The sequence below is a fragment of the Dermacentor silvarum genome, chromosome 8 (assembly GCF_013339745.2).
Source record: "Dermacentor silvarum isolate Dsil-2018 chromosome 8, BIME_Dsil_1.4, whole genome shotgun sequence".
NCBI lineage: Eukaryota > Metazoa > Arthropoda > Arachnida > Ixodida > Ixodidae > Dermacentor > Dermacentor silvarum.
In genome coordinates this window covers 190,479-216,285 of record NC_051161.1, presented here as the reverse complement: position 1 = coordinate 216,285, position 25,807 = coordinate 190,479, and the positions used below count along the sequence as shown (strand labels likewise).

Here is a 25,807-nt window from a genome sequence, read left to right as displayed (position 1 = left end):
ACTTCAGCTCCACTCTCTTTCGTTTTGGTCGAGCAGTTCATGACTCTGCTTGTATGAAAAATTAAAAAAAAAATGCCTTTAAGCTTAAGGTTTTGTTTTCATAAACGAGAAAATATTATTCAGCAGCATTATTATTTTCAAGACACAAAAGGCTTTATCTCAGGCAGTATATACACCAAAGAACTAGCACTAGAACTATGTGTTGACAATATTTCATACGGAGAACAAACAATATAAAAAATGCGTACTTTATGGAGAAAATCTGCTGAAAAGACGTCCCTTGTTGTGATGTTGTGAGCAACCACTCAACGAGCTAGTAGAAGGGTGAAATAGCTCTTCATCCTTTAGTGCTTGGCAGCCTGGACGCAAGAAGTGCAGGCACAAGGTTTAAAATGAAGAAAGACGAGAAAACTGTATTGACAGGATTTATATACAGGGCTCATTTACAACCACCTAGCCAGACTGGCATACAAGTGTTCGTTAAACAAACCGACCCCAGAAATCCGACTTATTTACAGGTCGTGCCATCTCTCGCATGTTTGCAGCGGTGCTCCGCATCACTCTATGGTGAAGTCACTGGAACCTGGAAAGTACCATAACCATCAGAGCGCGCTCAAGCAATGCTGACTTGTTGCCAGATTTAGTCTAGCGAAAAATCCACAGAAAAAAACGCATTTCGCGTGATTGGCCAAAAGTTTCGCAACCTCCTTATAATGGCAGTAGCGTCACTAGTAGGGCGCAGGGTTGGGAGCATCACCGTGTGCACTATGTTAGGTGGTGATGCACCGATGAGCATTGACGCTTCATGTCTCGATACCGGGTGTAAGCCCGGTGTAGAGTTTAACCTATAATTCATTTTCCTTTTTTTTTCTTTTTTTTTCTCTCTCTCTCTTGGGAAGGTTAAGGAGACTTGCTGTCGCCACATCTTCCCCGTAGTGACCAATTTAGATGAGCTCGCGGCTGGCGCTGCTTTGTTAACGCCGTCACGCCTGTGGGGAGGCAATTAGCGACATGCGTCCCCTCCTGCCACTCGCGAGTCTTATATCCGCCCCTTTGTTGCTCCTGGCTAGCCCCAGTATTCTGAGAGAAGATTGTATGGTGCTATTGCGTTGATGCAACCCCGCGGTACGACTAGTACAACAAAGTGCGCTGACTGGTCAGGGGGGAGCCGCTGCAAGTATTTGAGTAATCAGCGGACAAGCACCTATGTGTCTTAGTGTCACCAGGCGCGCAGCGTTCAGGGGGGAGATTTTTGGTTTGACGCCTTCTTGGCGCTGGCCACATGTTTTATTTTTGCTGTTTGTGCTTTTATTTTTTTGTGGGGAAGTTTTGAACGCGCCAAACTAACAGGAGAAGTACCCGCCCCAGTGAGCGTCCGGCCAACACCACGTAGAATGGCTCAAGGCCTGTCCACGCTCGCCGTGACGTCACAGTACTTGCCCGCGCCGCTGGCTTCACGGCTTTGCCTACTGTCGCCTCTATTTATCGCGTTGAGGGGACGCACAGAGTAAAAATAATTTAACGAAAGCTGAAATTTCGCATGAGCGCTTACTAAGAACGAGTGGTTTGGTAATTTTACAGCAGGAATCGCAAAAAGCTTGGACTCGCTTTGAGAAAAGTGAAGTACTGTTTGATCGTACTTTACCGTGTATGCTGTAAAATCAGACGTTTTCTAATATCCATTCGCATATGGCGTCTCCATTTTTTTATCGCCTTAGCACATATAAAATGTCTGCCAAACAAGCTCTTTATGGCTAATGGCCAACGTATTGCCAAAAAAAAAAAAGTTTGCAAATACAAGCAGCACATTTCTCTTCAGTAAAACATTTGTCGCAGTTTCACCCGAAAGGCGAAGCACCAATTGCGATAGCAAATTAGTAGAGAGCTATACGGAGTAAGGATAGTAGTTTTATCAGCTGTATAAACTTGAACATGCAGCAGCACCAGCAACGCGCAGAACTGTTGTCGACGCCGTCGGCGTTTTGCCCGCGTTTGCACGGAACGCGCGCGGCGTTTTTATATAAATTCGCATTTGGTGCCATAGCTAAACGTCGCCTCCCCTCCCTCTCTCTCGTCCCCCCACAGCCTTTCGCGCGACGGAAAAGGTTGCGTTTGCTCTCTATATATGGAAAGGAGGAAAGAGACGCTTAATTCTGCAGCCCTTGAGGGAGCACGGCACTGAATGCGCGTTTGCTCTCCGACGTGTGTTCGCTCCCCGTGAAAGCGCACGTCGCTCGCGCCCTTTCACTCGCACATACAGCATCCAGAGCGCGGCGACGATTTCATCACCGTTGAAGTCATACGGAACCTCACGGCGACGGCGACGGCAGAAATCTGCTTTGGAGTGTCCATATAATTGCTATCGCAATAAAATGCCACTATACCACCACACATGCTACACTTCTTTTTTAACCTATTTGCTGTATAGAATGCGATATAAAATGCAGAATACAGTTAAACCTGCTTATAACGAACCTCCATATAACGAATTCCTGGATATAACAAAGTTTTTCTATTCCCCGCCGTTACTCCATAGAAGCACATGTATTTGAGACCTCTATATAACAAAGTGGCAGCAGGAGACCCCCTCGAAATAACGAATTTTCCCCGCCGACAACCTAGAGATTTCGCCCCAAATTTTGACATTTTTGCGCGAGCAGCAATCGGAAGCACCTTCTCCGCCGCGACGGAATGCGAAGCGGCGGCATCGCGCCTGGCGCGCTCGAATTCCCAGTGAAATACATCATGGTGGCCATGTTGTAAGTTCACTATCGCTGGTGACTGTCGTCCGGGCGTCGCAACTTGAGAATCGAACGTATGCGTACATGAGGTTTTGCCGATTTTGTGCCTGTGCCTGTAGAACAAGAAAAATAGTACGCACTAACCGTTTGGTGGGCAATGAGCGACTACGGCTTAAGCGGTCAGCCAATACATGGGGTGCAATGGGGGCTGGGTGGGGAATCTTTGCGACTACGTTTAAACCGCAATTACACATTAAGCGGGTACATATTGCCACCTGTAGGTAGTGGGTCGAGGGCAAGAGTGGGTCGAGCCCAAGAGAAGAAAGAAGACCGCGCGCCCCTTCTCTGCTCGAGCCAGCCCCGACGGTCGCGTCTTCCGAGAGCCAGATGCTCTACGGGTTATTAAACCTTCAAGTCTACTTCTAGAGGCTCGTGACAAACTGGTGGAGGTGCGGGGTAAGCGTCCTCACGGATGTTGCAGACCCCTCCAAGGATCCGCGCTACGAATCCAGTGCCTGTCGACACTCCCGTGCATCGGGCCAGCCGCAGGATCAGGGGACTGTCCCCAGAAGTCGTCGACGCTACGGTTCCCACCACATTGACCGGTATGACCAGCGCCTCCCTTCAAACCGCCCCAACCGGTACGGGAAGCACGATGTTGAACCGTTACACACTTGAGAGCCCACGGATCCCAAAGACGTTTCATGGCACAGTGTTCGAAGACGTCGAAGACTGGATGGTCGAATACGAGCGCGTGGCCTCCGTGAACGAATGGAACGACACGGAAAAACTCAGACACGTCTACTTCTACCTGGAGGATGGCGCGCGTACGTGGTTTCAGAACCGCGACGGGCAACTGCCGTCGTGGCGCGAGTTTTGTCGTCAGCTCCTGGAGACCTACACCAGTTCTGATCGCCACGAACGAGCGGAACGAGCGATTCAGGCCCGTGTCCAGTTGCCAAACGAAAATGTGACCACGTACGTCGAAGACATGACGCGCCTCTTCCGACGAGCGGATCCAAGAATGACGGAGGAGAAGAAGTTACGTCATCTGATGCGCGGGGTCAAGGAGCAACTCTTCGCTGGCCTCATACGGAGCCCTCCGAAGACGGTCGCGGAGTTCTTGTCCGAGGCCGTAACCATGGAAAAGATGCTTCTGCATCGCTCGAACTTGTATGAGCGGCAAGCGAACAGCATGTCTGCTGCTGACATTTTCACGGCCATAGGAAGCAACGGCGACTCACTGCGAGAACTCATCCGCTCTGTAGTGCGTGAAGAGTTGCAAAAGACCGCTGTAACACCGCAACCTACGGTAAGCTCCATAGCGAGCATTATCAAGGACGAACTGCACCAGGCGCTTCGTGATACCTTGCCTCCTGCTAACGCTGCGGCAGTACCTCCTGAATACCCCCGTGCGACCTACGCGGAAGCCCTGAAGCGCCCTGCTTCCTCTCCGCCGCTATTCGTTCGTGCTTCTCCTACAGTGTCAGTTCAGTCGGTGCAGCCGATACCGTACTACGACGCTGGGTACACGCCGCCGCCCGTTGTTCATGCCGCTCCATTTGCCCATCGTACGGAGCAAGCGGTTCACTACGTCGACGATAGACGCCCGCCCCCTTGGAAGTCGGATGTTTGGCGCACACCCGATTATGGGCCTCTGTGCTTCCACTGTGGTGAAGCTGACCACTTGTACCGCCAGTGCCCATACCGGCGCCTTGGGATTCGCGGCTTTTCCGCATACTCACCGCCACCCCGATACGGCCAACGACCCCAGGACATTCAGGAATACCTGTCCCAGCAGCGCTTGCCACCGCCTGCCAGGCGGCAGTCGCGTTCGCCGTCTCCGAGACGATTTTCACCTCCGCCCCAGCGGTATTCTCCCGAGCGGTCGACCAGTCCCCGCCGGGAAAACTAACTGAGGCGATCTTTGGGGGCGAGGTCGCTGACGGTCGAAGCGCTGAAGACCTCCGACGGACGCAGTTTCGGAAAGATACCAACCCGACACCACTTGCAACTGAACGGGACGACCGGCTTTCGCTCGATATACCAGTTACTGTTGACGGTTATGCCGTTAGTGCTTTAGTGGACACCGGCGCAGACTACACGATACTAAGCGGCAAAATAGCAACACAGCTGAAGAAAGTGATCACGCCCTGGCATAACTCGCAGATTCGGACGGCTGGCGGCCACATCGTTACTCCGCTGGGCGCCTGCACGACTAGAGTTGAGATTCAAGGATCTACATTCGTAGCGAGCTGCCTTGTCTTACGCGAATGCTCCCGCGACGTTATCCTTGGGGTTGACTTCCTGCAGGAGTACGGCGCAATTATCAATCTGCAAGAGCGTCGTATCACTTTCTCTGCCGAACGAGCAATCGACGTGCAAGACGGCCGACGGCGAGACGACGCACTTCGTGTTTCTGCTGACAGTGTAACGCTTCCTCCACGTGCCAGTGTCCTCGTCGACGTCACATGCTGTGGCTTACGCGATGGCGAAGCGGTGGCCGAAAGTAACTTGGAACACCTACTGAAGCAAGGTGTTTGTGTGGCTCGCAGTGTTATACAGATTCGTGCTGGTCATTCGCAATTGCTTGTTACCAACTTTAGCTACGAGCACCGACACCTGTTCCGCGGCACTTCGTTAGCGTTTGCAGATGCAATAGCAGACGTTGACAACTGTTTCACGTCAGAAGTAGTGGAGACAGCAGACACGTCTCTGGGCCATCTTGACATCAATTCTGAACTGTCCACCGATAGCCAGACAGCACTGCGCAAGCTCTTGCTTGAATTCAGGACCTGCTTCGCACATTCTTCCAAGGTACGCCTAACTTCCATCACTAAACACAGGATCATCACGTACGAAGACGCACGCCCGATACACCAGCAGCCTTACCGCGTGTCGGCAAGAGAACGCCAAGCCATACGCACGCAAGTCCAGGAGATGCTTGACAATGGCGTCATCGAACCTTCCAACAGCCCGTGGTCATCTCCGGTCGTTCTTGTCAAAAAGAAAGACGGAACGCTACGCTTCTGTGTCGACTACCGCAAGCTCAACAACGTGACTAAAAAGGACGTGTACCCGCTGCCGCGTATCGACGACTCGTTAGATCGACTACGGCGCACCCAGTACTTTTCTTCTCTCGATTTAAAAAGTGGGTTCTGGCAAATCGAGGTAGACGAACGCGACCGCGAGAAAACAGCCTTTGTGACTCCAGATGGGCTCTATGAATTTCGAGTGCTTCCTTTTGGCTTGTGTTCAGCCCCGGCTACTTTCCAGCGAATGATGGACACTGTCCTTACTGGACTGAAGTGGCAGGCCTGTCTTGTGTACCTGGATGATGTGGTCATCTTCTCTGAAACGTTCGAGCAGCATCTTCACCGCCTACGGAGTGTGCTAGAAGCCATCCGATCGGCAGACCTCACACTTCAGCCCGAAAAGTGCCACTTTGGTTACGAAGAGCTCAAGTTCCTCGGTCAGGTAGTAAGCGCCAAACGGGTCCGACCCGATCCAGACAAGCTTGCCGCTGTGGCCGCGTTTCCAGCTCCTGCCGATAAGAAGGCCATCCGGCGCTTCCTGGGTTTGTGCGCCTACTATCGCCGGTTTATTCAAGGCTTTTCGAAGATAGCGGAACCCCTAACATGCCTTACAAGAGACGATACGCCATTTGTGTGGCATAATGAGCAACAGGCGGCTTTTGCTGAATTACGACAGCGCCTTCAGTCAGCACCCGTTCTTGCACATTTTGACGATGATGCTGATACTGAGGTGCATACCGACGCCAGTAGCATTGGCCTTGGTGCAGTGCTCGTCCAGCTTCAAGATGGAGTGGAAAGAGTTATAGCGTATGCCAGCCGCTCCCTGTCCCGTGCCGAGGCGAATTATTCGACTACGGAGAAGGAGTGCCTCGCGGTCGTGTGGGCGATCATCAAGTTTCGCCCCTATCTCTATGGTCGTCCCTTCAAAGTAGTGACGGACCACCATGCCCTCTGTTGGTTGGCAAGCATGCGCGACCCTTCAGGACGACTGGCACGGTGGAGCTTGTGGCGTCAGGAATTTGACATCACCATCGTTTATAAGTCTGGCCGTAAGCATGAAGACGCTGACACGCTGTCCCGCGCACCCATTGATCCTGCCAGTCAGGAAACAGAGGATGATGACGGCTTCCTGGGCGCCATTAGTTCGTCGGACTTGAGCAGACGGCAGCGTGACGACGCTGAGATTCGACCGATCATCGATCATTTAGAGGGTCGCGACACAACCATACAAGCCATCTGACCCGCTCGCTGACGTCCTTCTGTCTGCAAGATAACGTGCTGTATAAGAAGAATGCTCGTTCGACCAGCCGTGCTTACCTCCTGGTGGTTCCAAGGGACATGCGCGACGACGTCCTCTTCGCTTGCCATGACGAACCGACATCCGGTCATTTAGGATTTTCACGAACACTCGCTAGAGTAAGCGAAATGTACTATTGGCCCGGGCTTTCGGCAAGCGTCAAATTGTACGTTAAAGGCTGTCGTGAATGCCAGCGCTGCAAGACACCATCCGTTCAACCGGCTGGCTTTTTTCAGCCAATTGAAGCACCTCACACGCCTTTCGACCAAGTCGGCATGGACATTCTTGGACCGTTTCCTCTTTCTGCCGACGGCAACAAATGGGTGATCGTCGCGACTGATTATTTAACACGCTATGCTGAGACGCAGGCGATCCCATGAGCCACGGCCTCAGAGGTAGCGCACTTCTTCATGCGCCACATCGTCTTGCGTCACAGTGCTCCCTCCACTGTAATAACTGACAGAGGGACAGCATTCACAGCGCAGCTTATGGACGAGGTTTTTGAATTGAGCAACACCAGGCATCGCAAGACGACCGCGTACCATCCGCAGACCAACGGACTTACTGAGCGACTGAATAAGACGGTCACAGACATGCTCGCAATGTACATCGATGTTCAACACAAAACATGGGATCGGATCTTGCCTTACGTGACCTTCGCGTATAACACCGCCGTGCAAGAGACGACGCGCTTCACGCTCTTTCGCCTTCTCTACGGTCGCGAAGTCCAGACGATGCTGGACGCTATGCTGCCGTGTCAAGACGCTGACCTATTGACAACTGACGCCGAGGAATTTGCAGAGCGTGCTGAGGAAGCCCGGCAGCTCGCGCGTCTGCATTTAGGCCAGCAGCAGCAGGCAGACGCACGACGCTACAACATCCGCCACAGGGACGTGTCCTACAACCCCGGGGACCAAGTTTGGGTGTGGACCCCCGTTCGCCGTCGTGGTCTCTGTGAAAAACTGCTGAGCCGGTATTTCGGTCCGTATAAAGTGCTCCGCCGCGTCAGTGACGTAAACTATGAAGTTGTTCCGGACACATCATCGCAGACACGGAGTAGGACACAAAGACAACCGAGCTCAGACATAGTTCATGTTGTGCGCATGAAGCCGTACATTGCGCGTCCGTAACTTTTTTTGTTTTCGTTTTTTTTTTTTTTTGTTCTCTCATTCCCTTCTTTGTTTCTACTTTTCATTTATCTTTGGGAGATTGCTTCTTCGTTCATTGACTGTGCCGGCGTGACGGCTACTTTTTTTTTGTGTACTTTCGCTTTGCCTGCCTTCTTCTTCGTTGTCTTCTACGCCTATTTTTTTTAGCATCGAGGCGATGCTTTTGTTCGGAAGGGGGATATTGCCACCTGTAGGTAGTGGGTCGAGGGCAAGAGTGGGTCGAGCCCAAGAGAAGAAAGAAGACCGCGCGCCCCTTCTCTGCTCGAGCCAGCCCCGACGGTCGCGTCTTCCGAGAGCCAGCTGCTCTACGGGTTATTAAACCTTCAAGTCTACTTCTAGAGGCTCGTCACAATATTAACGAGGTTTGACTACTTTCCTTACTTCATATATTAATCGATGCTTCGCCTTTCAAGCGAAACTGGGACTTTTTTGTTCATCGCAACTTTAGTGTTTTGGAAGTAAATCTTGAGCGGATAGTAAATACGGTAAGCGTTTCTTTTTCGAATTTTCATGCCGAACCTGCATATAACGAAATCCTCTTTATAACGAAGTTTTTCGGGAATTTGTCAATTTCGTTATATCCAGGTTTAACTGTACTTGCAAAAACCAACAGTTGGGCAGTACTATATCATAGAGAGGAGCCTCTTCCCTGTTAACGCCCAAATCTTCTGAAAGTTCATCCAGCAGGCAGCTTATTGGCTTCAAAACTGCCAGTGCTATTGGTTCGGTCGTAGGTCATGACAGCACAGTCGAATGTTTCTCCATGTTTTCCAGCAGCATGGATAGTGAAGGAATGCGGCGCACTCTGTCTGGCACTGCAGTTCCAGACGGAAGTTTCACTAAGCAAACTGAAACACTAAAAGAAAGATCCGGCTCCACTGTGACTGAAAACTTCACATAAGGAGCAGGATCAATCTCAACACAAAGAAACATAAAACACTCGCCGTTCACGACCACTGTCCAAAACTTCGTGTTGCATACACCGGTCAATTTATTATATTATATTGCGTTTCAGCTCTTCAGTACGACGACACAGAACTCTTCACTTCTTCGGCCTTTTCTGTTTCCAGAGAATTTCCAATAGCCTCAGCTAGTGTGTAACTATCTGTCCTTGCTCTCTTGGAGGCTGAAGACTCACGTTAAGCAAGCACTGTGGTTAGGTAAGCCGTACAGTTGGGAAAAACTGTGGGCACAGCATTTTCTCTCAGGCGAGCTCTATCACTGATAAATTTAAGTGTTTTTCCTGTGGTCTTATCGCAGCGCGTTAACTTTGTGATGAAGTCACTTGTTTGGAAGTGGAAATTCGCGTACCTGTTTCACACCGCCAAAAAAAAGTAAAAGTAAGTCTAAAAGTGATATTCTGAAAATAACCTCAGATCGACTCACTGTGGCTTTATAACCACAGTGAAGTAAAATGTTAACTCAGCAGCTTCTCCGTCCAGTAAATCATATTCATTGACGTTTATACTCAATTTTACTTTGCTTAATTTTGCATTGCTCACCCAACTGTTCCCGAGTACTGTTACTAAATCTACAATCATGTCGACTAAGAGCACGACGCCCACGTAATTAACTACACGAGGCAAAACCTGAACATTCGCATTTGCTGCTTATAATTAGTACTTCTGTTTGCCTACACACCTTCGAATATGTGCTTGGCGGGAAATCCTTCCTTGGAATGGCTCGCAGCCACTAATCCTTGTGATTACCGTTCCTCGGGAATCAAAACACGTGAACCGTTGGCCCACGGTCACAATTTCCCCTACAACCGGGAATGCAACAGCGGCCCATGTTGCAGGAAGCACACAGTCACGTGTGGCTCAGTAATTCACTTAAGGGAGGTCACGCAGCACTTCACCACACACAATGGCATCGGTATCACAAACCTACAATTACGTAGTGTCGCTTTCAAATAAATCCACAAGCATAAATGAAAAAAAAAAAGCGCATGAGAAACGAGCGAGCCACGTGCAACTTTGACCCCTCCAAGACAATGACGGAATGTTCAGCCACAATGATTGACGGACGAGGCGACGAGGTCAAAGGACACCAGACGATGGGCGCGGCAGAGCAACTAGTGTGATGTAGCAGCCTTAAGCTAGTCTAGGTGGTGATGGACCGGCGCCCCCTCTCAAGTGGTGCCCGGGGCACGTGTCCGACCATGCGTGTCCAACCCTAGATATGCTACTGGTTGGGGGTGGCCCACCTGTACTATGGTGGTGGGCCAACTTGAAATTGGGGGTTGGCACGTTTCAAATTTCTCCATTTATTAAGGAGGGGCTCAGCACCCATTCGACAATCACTGGAGATGATTTTATTACCAGTAGTGCCTTGCGCGAGGCAATTCTAACTCAAATTTTTTTCTATTAATTATTTAATTACGATCAATTAGTTGATGTGGCATTAGCAAAACCAAGAAAGCAGGTATTTTCGTACTGCTGCTTGCATGTCCCCGAAACAGTGCACATGACAGCCTCCCTTGTAAGTTGTTCGACTAAGGTTCTTGGCACAGCATCATCATCATCATCAGCCTATATCTATGTCCACTGCAGGACGAAGGCCTCTCCCTGCGATCTCCAATTACCGCTGTCTTGCGCTAGCGTATTCCAACTTACGCCTGCGAATTTCCCAACTTCATCATCCCACCTGACTTTCTGCCGTCCTCGACTGCGCTTCCCTTCTCTTCACAGGCACAGCATACTGTTTCTTAAGTCACCTGAGCGTGAAGCTACCTCCACATGAATTAGTGAGGATTCACCTTGGTTTAGGTTACCAGTTAATTTTCATTCGTTTTTTGTGCATTTTGAGTGCCGTGTTATACCAAAGACATATGCACTTTGTCTGCTTACATATATATGTTTGGTATAACCCAGCACTCACAATGCACAACTAAACGAATTAAAATTAACTATATTATTATATAAGCAAAAGAAATTCTTCAGGCTGCCTTTCAAACATAAAGAACTTGAGTGATTAAAAAAATTCTGTCGTTTTATGTGCCAAAACCACGTTCTGATTATGAGGCACGCCGTAGCTGAGGACTCCGGATTAATTTTGACCACCAGGGGTTCTTTAACGTGCCCCCAATGCAAGGGACACAAACATTTTTTTGCATTTCACCCCCATCGAATAGCGGCCACCACGGCTGGGATTTGATCCTGCGACCTCGTGCTTAGCTGCTCAACACACCATAGCCGTTAAGCTACCGCGGCGGGCAACTTGAGCGATGCTCAAAATATATATATATATATCATAAGAAGCCAACAAACAACGACATGAAAGAAAACATAGGGGAAATTATTTGTACTTACTAAATGAATTAAAGTGGATGAAAAAACAACTTGTCGCAGGTGGGGAACGATCCCACGTCTTTGCATTACGCATGTGATGCTCTTACCAATTCAACTGCTTCATACCTGTCTCTGCCATAGATATGAAACCATTCCTATGCAAGAAACCGAGGAGCTATTGGGAACACTTTTGGGACGCTGAAACCTCTAACAAGGTTCAGCTAATTAGTCCAGGAAATTCTCCACCAAAAGCAAAAAAATTGCAGCGGAACACGTCACAATTACTGTGAATAGTAATGCGTTGGCATGGAATTAATATAGTGACACAGTGTATTGCCATTGCTGAAACGAGTTATCCATGAGGCGGTGTACTGCAGCGGGACTTTTCTTTTGCGCTTCTTTAAGAACGCTCGGCGCCATCTAGCACCACCGCCGCGAAGCCTGCACGTGGCCTCCGAAATGCATGGAACAGCGATGCGTGCGAGCGCTGAGAAATGCGTCATGCGGAAACCGGAGTTCTTTCTGGACATGCTGAGTTACCCAATAGTACTGCCGAGAAGCGGCACTGCTAGTGGCACTGCCAAAGCACTCCAAGACAAGAATCATGGCACGCCGATGCCTGTGAGCTCTGAGAATTGTTCGCTTCGTTCCCGCACACTCAGTGGCACATACTCAGTGACCCTATTTGGCGAAAGCTTCATTGTAGAGTGGCACATACCCAGTGTATCATGGCACAGCTTGCACTGGCGTGAAAGGCGTCCATTGAAAAGCACCACATACCCAGTGCATTTGTGGCACAGCCTGCTAAAGCATAGGGTTGCTGTCCTTGAGGATCCCTTATGTAGTGGGCTCAATTCCGCTCAGCATCGGTTAAATTTAAGGGATTGTTTTCGTCATTAAAGTGGCACATTCCCAATGGCACATACCTAGTTACCCGAGTTGGCATCAAAGACGTTCATTGAAGAGCAGCACACACCTGCTGGGACATACCCAGTGACCCAAGTTGGCATCAAAGAGGTTCATTGGAGACCAGCACAGACCGAGTGGCATATATCCAGTACTCAAAGTCAGCATCACAGAGTTTCTTCAAACAGCGGTACCTACCCAGTCCTGTGTCTACAGTGACCAGTGTCGGAGTGAAAGAGGTTCGTTGAACAGCGGCACGCATATACACATTTCCATATACTCAGTGACCCAAGTTGGTCCACTGTTTAGTTTCAAACCCTGTTACTTCAGTACAGCAGTTCAATGTGCTACCCATTCAATCACTAACTACCCAGTGACCCCGGTAGGCGGGAAAACGGTTAAATACAAACATACACAGATACATAGATAGCTCCCGGAAAGTGTGTGAGAGAGAAACATGCAAAGAGAAAGTGCGTGAAGTACCCAAAAAATGATAATGCTTTAAAATATTGTGAACTGAGGTCGTATTCTGTTGAATTAGGATAGGCTATATAGTGAACCCCCCTATCTGCAGTAAATGCGGCAAGATGCTGACCATCCTCCACGTCTTACTGGAGTGCCGGGAAACAGAAGCTGAAAGAGAAAAAGTTGTCGCAGTTTCACCTGAAAGGCGAAGCATCAATTGCGATAGCAAATTTGTAGAGAGCTATACGGAGTAAGGATAATAGTTTTATCAGCTGTACAAACTTGGACAGGCAGCAGTCCCGGCAACACACAGAACTGTTGTCGACGCTGTCGGCGTTTTGCCCGCGATCTCGCAAAACGCGCGTGGCGTTGGTGACTGTTGCTGGAGCGTCTGGGGGCGACTCAGAGGTTTTCGACGAGATCAGAGCGGGACACTCGTCGAGCAGCGTCGGAAGTCTGTTTTTATATAAATAGGCATTTTGTGCCGCAGCTAAACGTCGCCTCCCTTCCCCCCCCCCCCCCCCACCAACGGCCTTTCACGTGTCTGAAGAAGTCGCGCTTGCTCTACATATATGGTGATTGTAAAGGAGGAAAGAGACGTTTAATTCTGCAGCCCTTAAGGGAGCACGGCCCAGAACGCGCGTCTGTTCTCCGCCGTGCGTTCACTCCCCGTGAAAGCGCGGGTCCCACACGCCCTTTCACTCGCACATACAGCGTTTGGCGCGCGGCGACAATTTCATCGCCTTTGACGTCATACGGAACCTCATGGCGACGACGACGGCGACGCCGACGGCAGAAATCTGCTTTGGAGTGTGCATATAATTGCTATCGCAATAAAAACACTTCGCTCTAGCTTACTGATAGCATAACCCTCTCCATCTGGCAACGTTCCCTGGCACAGACACAATTTTTGACAGTAAGTCAGCTTTAAACATTTTACACGACGTTGATTCATTGCAAGTCACAAGGCCAGGAGATTGGTAGCACTTGTTCTCTCTAGAGGCGGCTGCTGCTGCTGCTGCGATAGTAAAGCACGTGCCTTCGTTCTTTTTGCATTCAAGGACCCTGGTGACGCAGCCGTGTTACTGGCACTGACACATTTTAGTAACTATCCCTCTGTAGCTGATCTTTCGTGTTCACAACACACCTCATGAATCATTGTCATAATTTTAATGTTATATGTATTACGCACTTTACAGCAAATGTTCTTAAGCCTCTATTGGCCGCCAGATCGAGCAGAGTCGCCGCCTGGCAGGCACTGGCTGAGCCACGGATAGTGTGGATCGTGCCGCGTGTCATCTGCTAGGCACTACGTGTTTACATGTGCATGTGCAGCATGAATATGTTTAAAGATCATTCCTCCTGTGGTTGTAGCACAGTCGTAAATGTGGGTATGCATTTTTTGACGGTGTACAAAAGCATTTGACCCTGCACTGTCGTCTTTGCGCTGTAGTAAGATCAGTGATGGCCCAAGTAGAGCGCGCGGTCTGTGATTGTCGCACCCTCCGCTCGCCACAAGCATATCAATTTTATTGTCACTTTGTGTTTCGAGTAAATCACAAAAAGCATTATACCTAATGTTAAACAAATGAAGTGGCAGTGAGACGTGAATGCCGCGCTTTAGTGGATTATCGCGATGTGTTGATCACTCCGCAATCTAACACCATAAAACATGAAGGGGTGGCGTGGACATCACACAGTAGTAAAGAAAACATGCACCCACATCATATTGCATCATAAACGACAAACGCATTATGATAATTGCGATAACCCGCCGCGGTGGCTCAGTTAGCTTAGGCGTTGCGCTGCTGAGCACGAGATCGCGAAATCGAATACTGGCCGCGGCGGCCGCATTTCGATGGAGCGAAATGCAAAAACGCCCATGTGCTTGTGTTGTAGTGCACGTTAAAGAACCCCAGGTGGCCAAAAATATCCGGAGCCCTCCACTGCGGCGTGCCTCATAATCGGAACTGGTTTTGGCACGTAAAACACCAGAAAGAAGAAAGGAATGATAATTGCAATAATTGCACGATCTTGCTTTGTGGTTATGCAACCAGAGGTGTTTTTTTAATATGTGGTTCTGATGCCACTACCGTGAATTCATTTTGACTTCCAATTATATCATGGGCTTTTGTACTTTTGATTCGCTGCTTCAAAATGAAAGCTGAAATAGCATATTACGTGAGCATCATGGGTGACACGGCACTCTCTAAATGCAGGATGCCATAGCACTGAGTTGAAAGGCGGCTATTATAATTTTCTTGCAGTCTTCATTCTTGTTAGCATAACACAAGGTAGTGGCCACCATTAGCTAAAATAAAACAACCTTATGGTTTTGGCACCTCAAATAATTACAACCCTGTCGCATCACTCTGGCACATGCAAGGGCGATAAAAATAATCTCGTCTGAAGCAACCTAGTGATCCTACTAAACCATCCGTTTGTGATCCTACTGAACCGGTGTCCTAGCTTGCTTAATTTTGTTTTTAACTCATGAACTCTTTGTATTTCACAGCGAATAAAAAAAAAGGAAAAATGAGATGTACGCGCACAGTTTTTGATGCAGAGTGCACATTAACTTGCAACCTTACCTTTGTTGTAAAGGAATGGACGTTTTTAAAAACCTGCAATATTCGCAGAGAATGCAGTATAATTAACTTTCGCAACAATATTAACAGTGTAGGTGCGGAACGCAAGCGAAACGTACACAATAAGTTCCACGAAAGTGCCAGAACAGACTGTCGCTGAGTATGCAGTCCCCCGTGAAATGACAGTTTGCACTCCTTTCAAATAAATAGAAACGTTCTGTGAATTTTCTGGAGAAATGTGGCATTGGAGGGCAATATAAGATCAGTTCAGTGCAGTCAGTGCGTACCATTGCCAGAAAATCGCGCCAAATCGTTCACCAGCAAAACGCCGCCGTGTATATTTCAGTGTGCGCCATCGACCAATTATCCACACAAAAGCAGTGACAGTGCTGCCAATTGTAATCAGTCTCGTGGCAAATACAGCCATGTTACGTATACCTTCCGGAATTCATTGCTACTTTGACAACACATAATCACTTGCTTGATTGACCATAACTGGTTCTTGTGCCATTAAATCCCATACATTATCATCATCATGAATTAACTGCTCAGGTTTTCACTGCCATAATATTCAGTCTGTCTTGATTTGATAAGCATTCACTCATTTTTGCAGATAGCATTTTTAGTCATTGAAGAAATGTAAGCATTTTAACCCTTTAATGACGGCACATATTGTCACGAGCCTCTAGAAGTAGTCCTGAAGGTTTAATAACCCGTAGAGCAGCTGGCTCTCAGAAGACGCGACCGTCGGGGCTGGCTCGAGCAGAGAAGGGGGCGTGCGGTCTTCTTTCTTCTCTTGGGCTCGACCCACTCTTGCCCTCAACCCACTACCTACAGGTGGCAATATCCCCCCCTCCGAGAAGACAAAGAAGAAGAAGGCAGGCAAAGTGAAAGTACACAAAAAAAGTAGCTGTCATGCCGGCACAGTCAATGAACAAAGAAGCAATCTCACAAACATAAATGAAAAGTAGAAACAAAGAAGGGAATGAGAGAAAAAAAAACGAAAACAAAAAAAAAGTTACGGACGCGCAATGTACGGCTTCATGCGCACAACATGAACTATGTCTGAGCTCGGTTGTCTTTGTGTCCTACTCCGTATCTGCGATGATGTGTCCGGAACTACTTCGTAGTTTACGTCACTGACGCGGCGGAGCACTTTATACGGACCGAAATACCGGCTCAGCAGCTTTTCACAGAGGCCACGACGACGAACAAGGGTCCACACCCAAACTTGGTCCCCGGGGTTGTAGGACACGTCCCTGTGGCGGATGTTGTAGCGTCGTGCGTCTGCCTGCTGCTGCTGGCCGATATGCAGCCACGCAAGCTGCCGGGCTTCCTCAGCACCCTCTGCAAATTCCTCGGCGTCAGTTGTCAATAGGTCAGCGTCTTGACACGGCAGCATAGCGTCCAGCATCGTCTGGACTTGCGACCGTAGAGACTGGACTTCGAGATCGTCTGGACTTCGCGATCCCATGTTTTGTGTTGAACGTCGATGTACATTGCGAGCATGTCTGTGACCGTCTTATTCAGTCGCTCGGTAAGTCCGTTGGTCTGCGAATGGTACGCGGTCGTCTTGCGATGCCTGGTGTTGCTCAATTCAAAAACCTCGTCCATAAGCTGCGCTGTGAATGCTGTCCCTCTGTCAGTTATTACAGTGGAGGGAGCACCGTGACGCAAGACGATGTGGCGCATGAAGAATTGCGCTACCTCTGAGGCCGTGGCTCGTGGGATCGCCTGCGTCTCAGCATAGCGTGTTAAATAATCAGTTGCGACGATCACCCATTTGTTGCCGTCGGCAGAAAGAGGAAACGGTCCGAGAATGTCCATGCCGACTTGGTCGAAAGGCGTGTGAGGTGCTTCAGTTGGCTGAAGTAAGCCAGCCGGTTTAACGGATGGTGTCTTGCGGCGCTGGCATTCACGGCAGCTTTTAACGTACTGTTTGACGCTTGCCGAAAGCCCGGGCCAATAGTACATTTCGCTTACTCTAGCGAGTGTTCGTGAAAAGCCTAAATGACCAGATGTTGGTTCTCGTCATGGCAAGCAAAGAGGATGTCGTCGCGCATGTCCCTTGGAACCACCAGGAGGTAAGCACGGCTGGTCGAACGAGCATTCTTCTTATACAGCACGTTATCTCGCAGACAGAAGGATGTCAGTGAGCGGGACAGATGGCGTGGTATGGCTGTGTCGCGACCCTCTAAATGATCGATGATCGGTCGAATCTCTGCGTCGTCACGCTGCCGTCTGCTCAGGTCTGAAGAACTAATGGCGCCCAGGAAGCCGTCATCATCCTCTGTTTCCTGACTGGCAGGATCAATGGGTGCGCGGGACAGCGTGTCAGCGTCTTCATGCTTACGGCCAGACGTATAAACGATGGTGATGTCAAATTCCTGTAGCCGCAAGGTCCACCGTGCCAGTCGTCCTGAAGGGTCGCGCATGCTTGCCAACCAACAGAGGGCATGGTGGTCCGTCACTACATTGAAGGGACGACCATAGAGATAGGGGCGAAACTTGATGATCGCTCACACGACCGCGAGGCACTCTTTCTCCGTAGTCAAATAATTCGCCTTGGCACGGGACAGGGAGCGGCTGGCATACGCTATAACTCTTTCCACTCCATCTTGAAGCTGGACGAGCACTGCGCCAAGGCCAATGCTACTGGTGTCGGTATGCACCTCAGTATCAGCATCATCGTCAAAATATGCAAGAACGGGTGCTGACTGAAGGCGCTGTCGTAATTCAGCTAAAGCCGCCTGTTGCTCATTATGCGACACAAATGGCGTATCGTCTCTCATAAGGCGTGTCAGGGGTTCCGCTATCTTCGAAAAGCCTTTAATAAACCGGCGATAGTAGGCGCACAAACCCAGGAAGCGCCGGATGGCCTTCTTATCGGCAGGAGCTGGAAACGCGGCCACAGCGTCAAGCTTGTCTGGATCGGGTTGGACCCCTTTGGCGCTTACTACATGACCGAGGAACTTGAGCTCTTCGTAACCAAAGTGGCACTTTTCGGGCTTAAGTGTGAGGTCTGCCGATCGGATGGCTTCTAGCACACTGCGTAGGCGGTGAAGATGCTGCTCGAACGTTTCAGAGAAGATGACCACATTATCCAGGTACACAAGACAGGCCTGCCACTTCAGTTCAGTAAGGACAGTGTCCATAATTCGCTGGAAAGTAGCCGGAGCTGAACACAAGCCAAAAGGAAGCACTCGAAATTCATAGAGCCCATCTGGAGTCACAAAGGCTGTTTTCTCGCGGTCGCATTCGTCTACCTCGATTTGTCTGTACCCGCTTTTTAAATCGAGAGAAGAAAAATAGTGGGCACGCCATAGTCTATCTAACGAGTCGTCGATACGCGGCAGCGGGTACACGTCCTTTTTAGTCACGTTGAGCTTGCAGTAGTCAACACAGAGGCGTAGCGTTCCGTCTTTCTTTTTGACAAGAACGACCGGAGATGACCACAGGCTGTTGGAAGTTTCGATGACGCCATCGTCAAGCATCTCCCGGACTTGCGTATGTACTGCTTCGCGTTCTTTTGCCGACACGCGGTAAGGCTGCTGGTGTATCGGGCGTGCGTCTTCGTACGGGTGATGATCCTGTGTTTAGTGATGGAAGTCTGGCGTACCTTGGAAGAATGTGCGAAGCAGGTCCTGAATTCAAGCAAGAGCTTGCGCAGTGCTGTCTGGCTATTGGTGGACAGTTCAGAATTGATGTCGAGATGGCCCAGAGACATGTCTGCTGTCTCCACTACTTCTGACATGAAACAGTTGTTAACGTTTGCTATTGCATCTGCAAACGCTAACGAAGTGCCGCGGAACAGGTGTCGGTGCTCGTAGCTAAAGTTGGTAACAAGCAATTGCGAATGACCAGCACGAATCTGTATAACACTGCGAGCCACACAAACACCTTGCTTTAGTAGGTGTTCCAAGTTACTTTCGGCCATCGCTTCGCCATCGCGTAAGCCACAGCATGTGACGTCGACGAGGACAATGGCTCGTGGAGGAAGCGTTACACTGTCAGCAGAAACACGGAGTACGTCGTCGCGCCGTTGGCCGTCGTGCACATCGATTGCTCGTTCGGCAGAGAAAGTGATACGACGCTCTTGCAGATCGGTAATTGCGCCGTACTCCTGCAGGAAGTCAACCCCAAGGATAATGTCGCGGGAGCATTCGCGTAAGACAAGGCAGCTCGCTACGAATGTAGATCCTTGAATCTCAACTCTAGTCATGCAGGCGCCCAGCGGAGTAACGATGTGGCCGCCAGCCATCCGAATCTGCGAGTTATGCCAGGGCGTGATCACTTTCTTCAGCTGCGTTGCTATTTTGCCGCTTAGTATCGTGTAGTCTGCGCCGGTGTCTACTAAAGCACTAACGGCATAACCATCAATAGTCGCTGGTATATCGAGCGAAAGCCGGTCGTCCCCTTCAGCTGCAGGTGATGTCGGATCGGTATGTTTCCGTAACTGCGTCCGTCGGAGGTCTTCAGCGCTTCGTCCGTCAGCGACCTTGCCCCCAAAGATCGCCTCAGTTAGTTTTCCCGGCAGGGACTGGTCGACCTCTCGGGAGAATACCGCTGGGGCGGAGGTGAAAATCGTCTCGGAGACGGCGATCGCGACTGCCGCCTGGCAGGTGGTGGCAAGCGCTGCTGAGAGAGGTAGTCCTTAATGTCCCAGGGTCGCTGGCCATATCGGGGCGGCGGTGAGTATGCGGAAAAGCCGCAAATCCCAAGGCGCCGGTATGGGCACTGGCGGTACAAGTGGTCAGCTTCACCGCAGTGGAAGCACAGAGGCCGATGATCGGGTGTGCGCCATACATCCGACTTCCGAGGGGGCGGGCGTCTGTCGTCGACGTAGTGAACTGCTTGCTCCGAATGATGGGCAAATGGAGCGGCATGAACAACGGGCGGCGGTGTACACCCAGCGATGTAGTACGGTATCGGTTGCGCCGACTGAACTGACACCGTAGGAGGAGCACGAACGAACAGTGGCAGAGAGGAAGCAGGGCGCTTCAGAGCTTCCGCGTAGGTTGCACGGGTATATTCAGGAGGTACTACCGCAGCGTTATCAAGAGGCAAGGTGTCACGGAGCGCCTGGTGCAGTTCGTCCTTGATAATGCTCGCTATGGAGCTTACCGTAGGGCGCGGTGTTACGGCGGCCTCTTGCAACTCTTCACGCACTACAGAGCGGATGAGTTCTCGCAGACAGTCACAGTTGCTTCCTATGGCCGTGAAAATGTCAGCAGCAGACATGCTGTTCGCTTGGCGCTCATACAGGCTCGAGTGATGCAGAAGCATCTTTTCCATTGTCACGGCCTCGGACAAGAACTCCACGACCGTCTTCGGAGGGCTCCGCACGAGGCCAGCGAAGAGTTGCTCCTTGACCCCGCGCATCAGATGACGTAACTTCTCCTCCGTCATTCTTGGATCCGCTCGTCTGAAGAGGCGTGTCATGTCTTCAACGTACCTGGTCACAGTTTCGTTTGGCAACTGGACGCACGCCTGAATCGCTCGTTCCGCTCGTTCGTGGCGATCAGCACTGGTGTAGGTCTCCAAAAGCTGATGACAAAACTCGCGCCAAGACGTCAGTTGCTCCTCGCGGTTCTGAAACCACGTACGCACCCCATCCTCCAGGTAGAAGTAGATGTGTCTGAGTTTTTACGTGTCGTTCCATTCATTCACGGAGGCCACGCGCTCGTATTCGACCATCCAGTCTTCGACGTCTTCGAACACTGTGCCATGAAACGTCTTTGGGATCCGTGGGCTCTCAAGTGTGTAACGGTTCGACATCGTGCTTCCCGTACCGGTTGGGGCGGTTTGAAGGGAGGCGCTGGTCATACCGGTTGATGTGGTGGGAACCGTAGCGTCGACGACTTCTGGGGACAGTCCCCTGATCCTGCGGCTGGCCCGATGCATGAGTGTGTCGACAGGCACTGGATTCGTAGCGCGGATCCTTGGAGGGGTCCGCAACATCCGTGAGGACGCTTACCCAGCACCTCCACCAGTTTGTCACGAGCCTCTAGAAGTAGACTTGAAGGTTTAATAACCCGTAGAGCAGCTGGCTCTTGGAAGACGCGACCGTCGGGGCTGGCTCGAGCAGAGAAGGGGGCGCGCGGTCTTCTTTCTTCTCTTGGGCTCGACCCACTCTTGTCCTCGACCCACTACCTACAGGTGGCAATACAAAAAAAAATGTTTCTCTATCTAAATGTGCAAAACACATCGAGAATAAGCATAATTAACGAAAAGGAAATATTTTGCAGAAACTTTTTCAGCAATGTGGGCTTCACTCCAAGCTACTTATGGCTTCATTTGGAATTATACAGACAGTTCTCGTCATGTGTGAACCATACATTTCAATTTCTTTACATCACGTGTGTGACACCACTGCAGCCAGAGATCTTACATCGGTTTGTCTGTTCTGACCGTGCTTTCAATACAAAGCAAGTCGCGTGCCAAACTTCTTCCTTGTCCTGTGTTCCTGCTCTATACCAACAAATGACAGTTGCTGCTTGTCATTCAGTGTTGGCCGAAGACATTTAGCCAGAAACTTTGTACTTAATACCAAATCTTGGGAAGACAAAAATTTTTTTCTGGTATTTAGCAGTACTTGTAGCAGGACTTGTTGGTGCATATTCAGTAAATACAAAGCAGTGCAACCTGGAACACGGTATGTTGCCTGTAGGCGACACTCATCAATAAAGGGTTAATACTGTGGCAAAAGACTGTGATTGTGCCATGTTCCCAGCCCCACTCCTCCACTTTGTCAACCATTTCACATGCCACGAACAAATTTGCAGCCCTGGTGGCATTGTTCACGGGGTCATCAGGTGCCATGCATTTGCTGCAGGGTGCCTGTAGCAGTGTGCAGTGAAGTTAATTTTTAGGAAGTTAGATCATAGCCGTCATTGTTTCAGGGAGAAAAGTAATACTGAAGTTGCTTTCATGCTTTGTCGCTTTGAGTTGCTATGTACTGCATATTTATTTGCTCTTGTAGCCTGCATTGTACTGAAGGCAGACTGCAGAGTAACACTTCAGACTCTTTCCTTCTTTTTCCATTTGGATTACAATTGCAGTGGTTCGCTTAAAAGTGACTGTGAGTAAAATCTCGGTGGGAATGATTCCTTCTGCAGGTGACCTATCAACTGAAGATCCTCACAACCGCCCTTTTCTCACTGGCGCTGCTCAACAAGAAACTTGCAGCTGTGCAGTGGGTGGCGCTTCTGGTGTTGTTTGTGGGCGTGGCACTCGTTCAGCTGGCGCAGATGGGTGTGCATCCCGCAATTGTGGAGGGCCATGTGCAGCGGCCCCTAGTTGGTTTCCTGGCCATCCTGGCAGCTTGCTGCTTGTCCGGATTTGCAGGTGTCTACTTTGAGAAGATCCTTAAGGGCAGTGATGTTTCTGTGTGGATGCGCAACGTCCAACTGAGCACCTTTGCTGTCCCCTTTGGTTTGCTCACGACACTTGCCAATGATTATGCAGAAGTTCATGAGAAGGGATTCTTCTATGGCTACAACATGCTCATCTGGATCGTCATTCTTCTGCAAGCCCTTGGTGGGCTGCTGGTTGCAGTTGTTGTTAAGTATGCTGACAACATCCTCAAGGGCTTTGCCACTTCACTTGCTATTGTGCTTTCATGTGTGGTGTCAGTGTATGCCTTTGAATTCCACCTCAGCTGGCAGTTTGTGGCTGGCGCAGCGCTTGTCATGGGCTCCATCTTTCTCTACAGCCGACCCAATGCGAGTACGGTACAGTTGCACATTGCATCACGCAAAGTTTAACTACAGTGCATAGTACAAACCACAGTGCACATGCTGTAGGCATGCTTAGATAGTGAAGCATTCCTTCAATGCAGCATGCTGCAGTAGCACTTGCATCAGGACATCTTTCTGACTCGCACTACGCTTGTAGGCAGTTAAGACACTCCTGTCGGTGATGGCTCAACATGAGCATGGTTTGCAAGCAAAAGCTTTGGCTACCTTGTGCACTGTGGTTTGCTGTATGCATTGCCTGTTTGCATCGGTCCAGTTGTTGTGCACATGTAAAATAGGTTATGTATGAAAGTGATTTCACATTTTCTAATTTACTTCAAGTACGATTCAATAAATCTATGTGGTGAAAAAAGCTTCTTTCTGTTCTTTTTATGCACCAGAAAGCATTGGATGTGATACAGATAGTAAATACTGAAGCAAGATTTGTGATACACATACCAGATACTAATGGAGAATACTTGTATCTGACGCGATACTGGTTCTTTATATCGCAAGATACTTTGGCACATTTAAACATTCCTCATGTAACTCCATTCCAAGGGCCCCCTGCAAGTTTATGATAGTGTAAGACATTTCTTTTTAATGTTCTCTTTTAATACAAAAGAATTTTCTCAACATAATAGCATGGTGTGCAGTATTGCTTGCAGTACTTGCTTCAGACCAGCACAAGTATGATAAGCAATCGGCAATTATTGCATTCCACCTTTTGAATGGTAAAATTTATAGGAAACACTGCTTTGTGTGACATCCAGCCAATCAGTCCGCATTTGTTTACAAGAACCTCAATGAAGTGCTTTGGGCAATGGCGTGAATTGTGCCGTGCAACATTGTAGAAAGAAAAAATAAATGCGTGGCAAGGGATGGGTGATACATATGTCGCAAAGAGAATGTATGCAATACATAACATAGTCAGCATCAATAATTTCATTGATATTTTTTGCCATGCAGCGTTTTCAAAGTGCCCAAGCTGGGGGGGGGGGGGGGGGGGGCACTTGGAACTCGCTGTCCGAACGCTGTAGTAGTAAGCGCGGCGGCAGCAGCGAGCGAATTGGCCTTCGTGCCGCCCCTCGCATCAGCGCGAACTAAGCCGCGAAAACACAGCGAAGGGAGGACTCTGCCCCCACCGCAGATGGTTTTCAAGATACAGCCGCCCAGCGTAGACACCCCCTCCCCTTCCTACTCCTAACCTCTCCCTGGAGCCTTGGGGCTCGGCGGACGCGCGCTGTCTCTCGGGTCGCGCGGAGTAGAATGTGACCCCCACCCCCTTCCCTACCTCCCTCCGAAGCATTGCGCGTGACTGGAAGACTGTTCTTTCTTCCCGCTTTTGCATGCGCGCGATTGTGCCGCGATCGCCGGCTCACCCTCGCACGCTTTCACTCGCACACATAGCATAAGGCGCACGGCGACGATATCATCGCCGGTTGACTTTATACAGAACCTCACGACGCCGACGACAGCAACGCCTGAAGATGCGCCTAGTGTCCATATAATTGCTATAGCGAAAAAACTCTTTACCGCTTTTCGTGTGTCATCGTCAAGGGCGGAAAGGATAAAAAATCTGGGATTACGGGGCATGGTACAGCTCATTGAAAGAGTAGAGAGACAAATGGGCCTACATGCGTTTTCGATACTCCTGTTTATGTTCATAAACATACCTATAAAGTGAGCAACACCATTGCGCAATGATAGCTGGCTTGCACAGCCTTGCGCCAGAATCACTGGTTGGTACGGGTCACCAAGAACGAGCTAAGAGTTTGTGAAATTTAAAAAAAATGCATTTGTTGTTTAATTACAGCAAAAATATTTGAAACTGAATGTTTACTCGTATGGACAGTATTTCGATTAAAAGTTTTCAAACATTTTTTTTTCTTTTTCACATAGACTTTCTAGTTAGTGTTTGCCTTCCCCCCCCCCCTCACCTCGGGTAGGGTGGTACCTAGGGGCGGAATCTTATAAGGGTTCGGAAAGCGAACGGTTCGCTTCGCCGCTTGCGTCACTGCTGCTCCCAATCAGGAGGTGGAAGGGGATGACGCGGCCAATAAACGAGAGGGCGCCGCCTCTGAAGTGCACGTCATCATATAGCGCGTTAGTCGAAGAACTGCAGGATGTTCCTGGTTGCACATCAAATAAAAATATATGAATTAAATAATATATCTTGCAAGTTTTAAGGCTCAACCTCAAGGAACCGATTTTAGACGGATTTTTGCACCGGCTGCCGGCACGCGGCGTCGACGCTCAACGAGGTTTATTTACGGCTCTCAACAACAAGGGTCTCTCGGCTTCGACGAGTGCGACTGTTTTCACAACAAATCCGTGCAGGGGCGGGGCCTCGCCTCAATGACGTAGACTCGCCTCGATGACGTATCACCATTTTATTTTTTATTTTTCCTCTCTGTTTGGCGGCACGGTCAGTGTGTGTCGCCTCAGTTCAGATCAGCTCATTCCACGTGAGCGGGAAGTTGGTGCGCGCATCATATTCGCGGCGTGCGTTGTTTTGTTTCGCTTGTGAAAGTGCGGAATACAACAATGAGTGAGCCTATTCAACGACAGAAAGTGATC

At 49.6% G+C, this 25,807-nt stretch overlaps 1 protein-coding gene across 1 annotated transcript in view; it reads left to right on the top strand.

Moving 5' to 3' along the window:
- The window catches only part of LOC119460510 (UDP-galactose translocator-like), a 51,707-nt gene extending 28,084 nt beyond the window's left edge, over positions 1 to 23,623 (top strand). The window contains exon 4 of the mRNA XM_037721428.2: positions 22,610 to 23,623. Coding sequence (XP_037577356.1) covers positions 22,610 to 23,257 — 648 coding nt within the window. The 3' untranslated portion in view covers positions 23,258 to 23,623. The remainder of the gene's footprint in view (positions 1 to 22,609) is intronic.
- Positions 23,624 to 25,807: the final 2,184 nt, after the last annotated feature.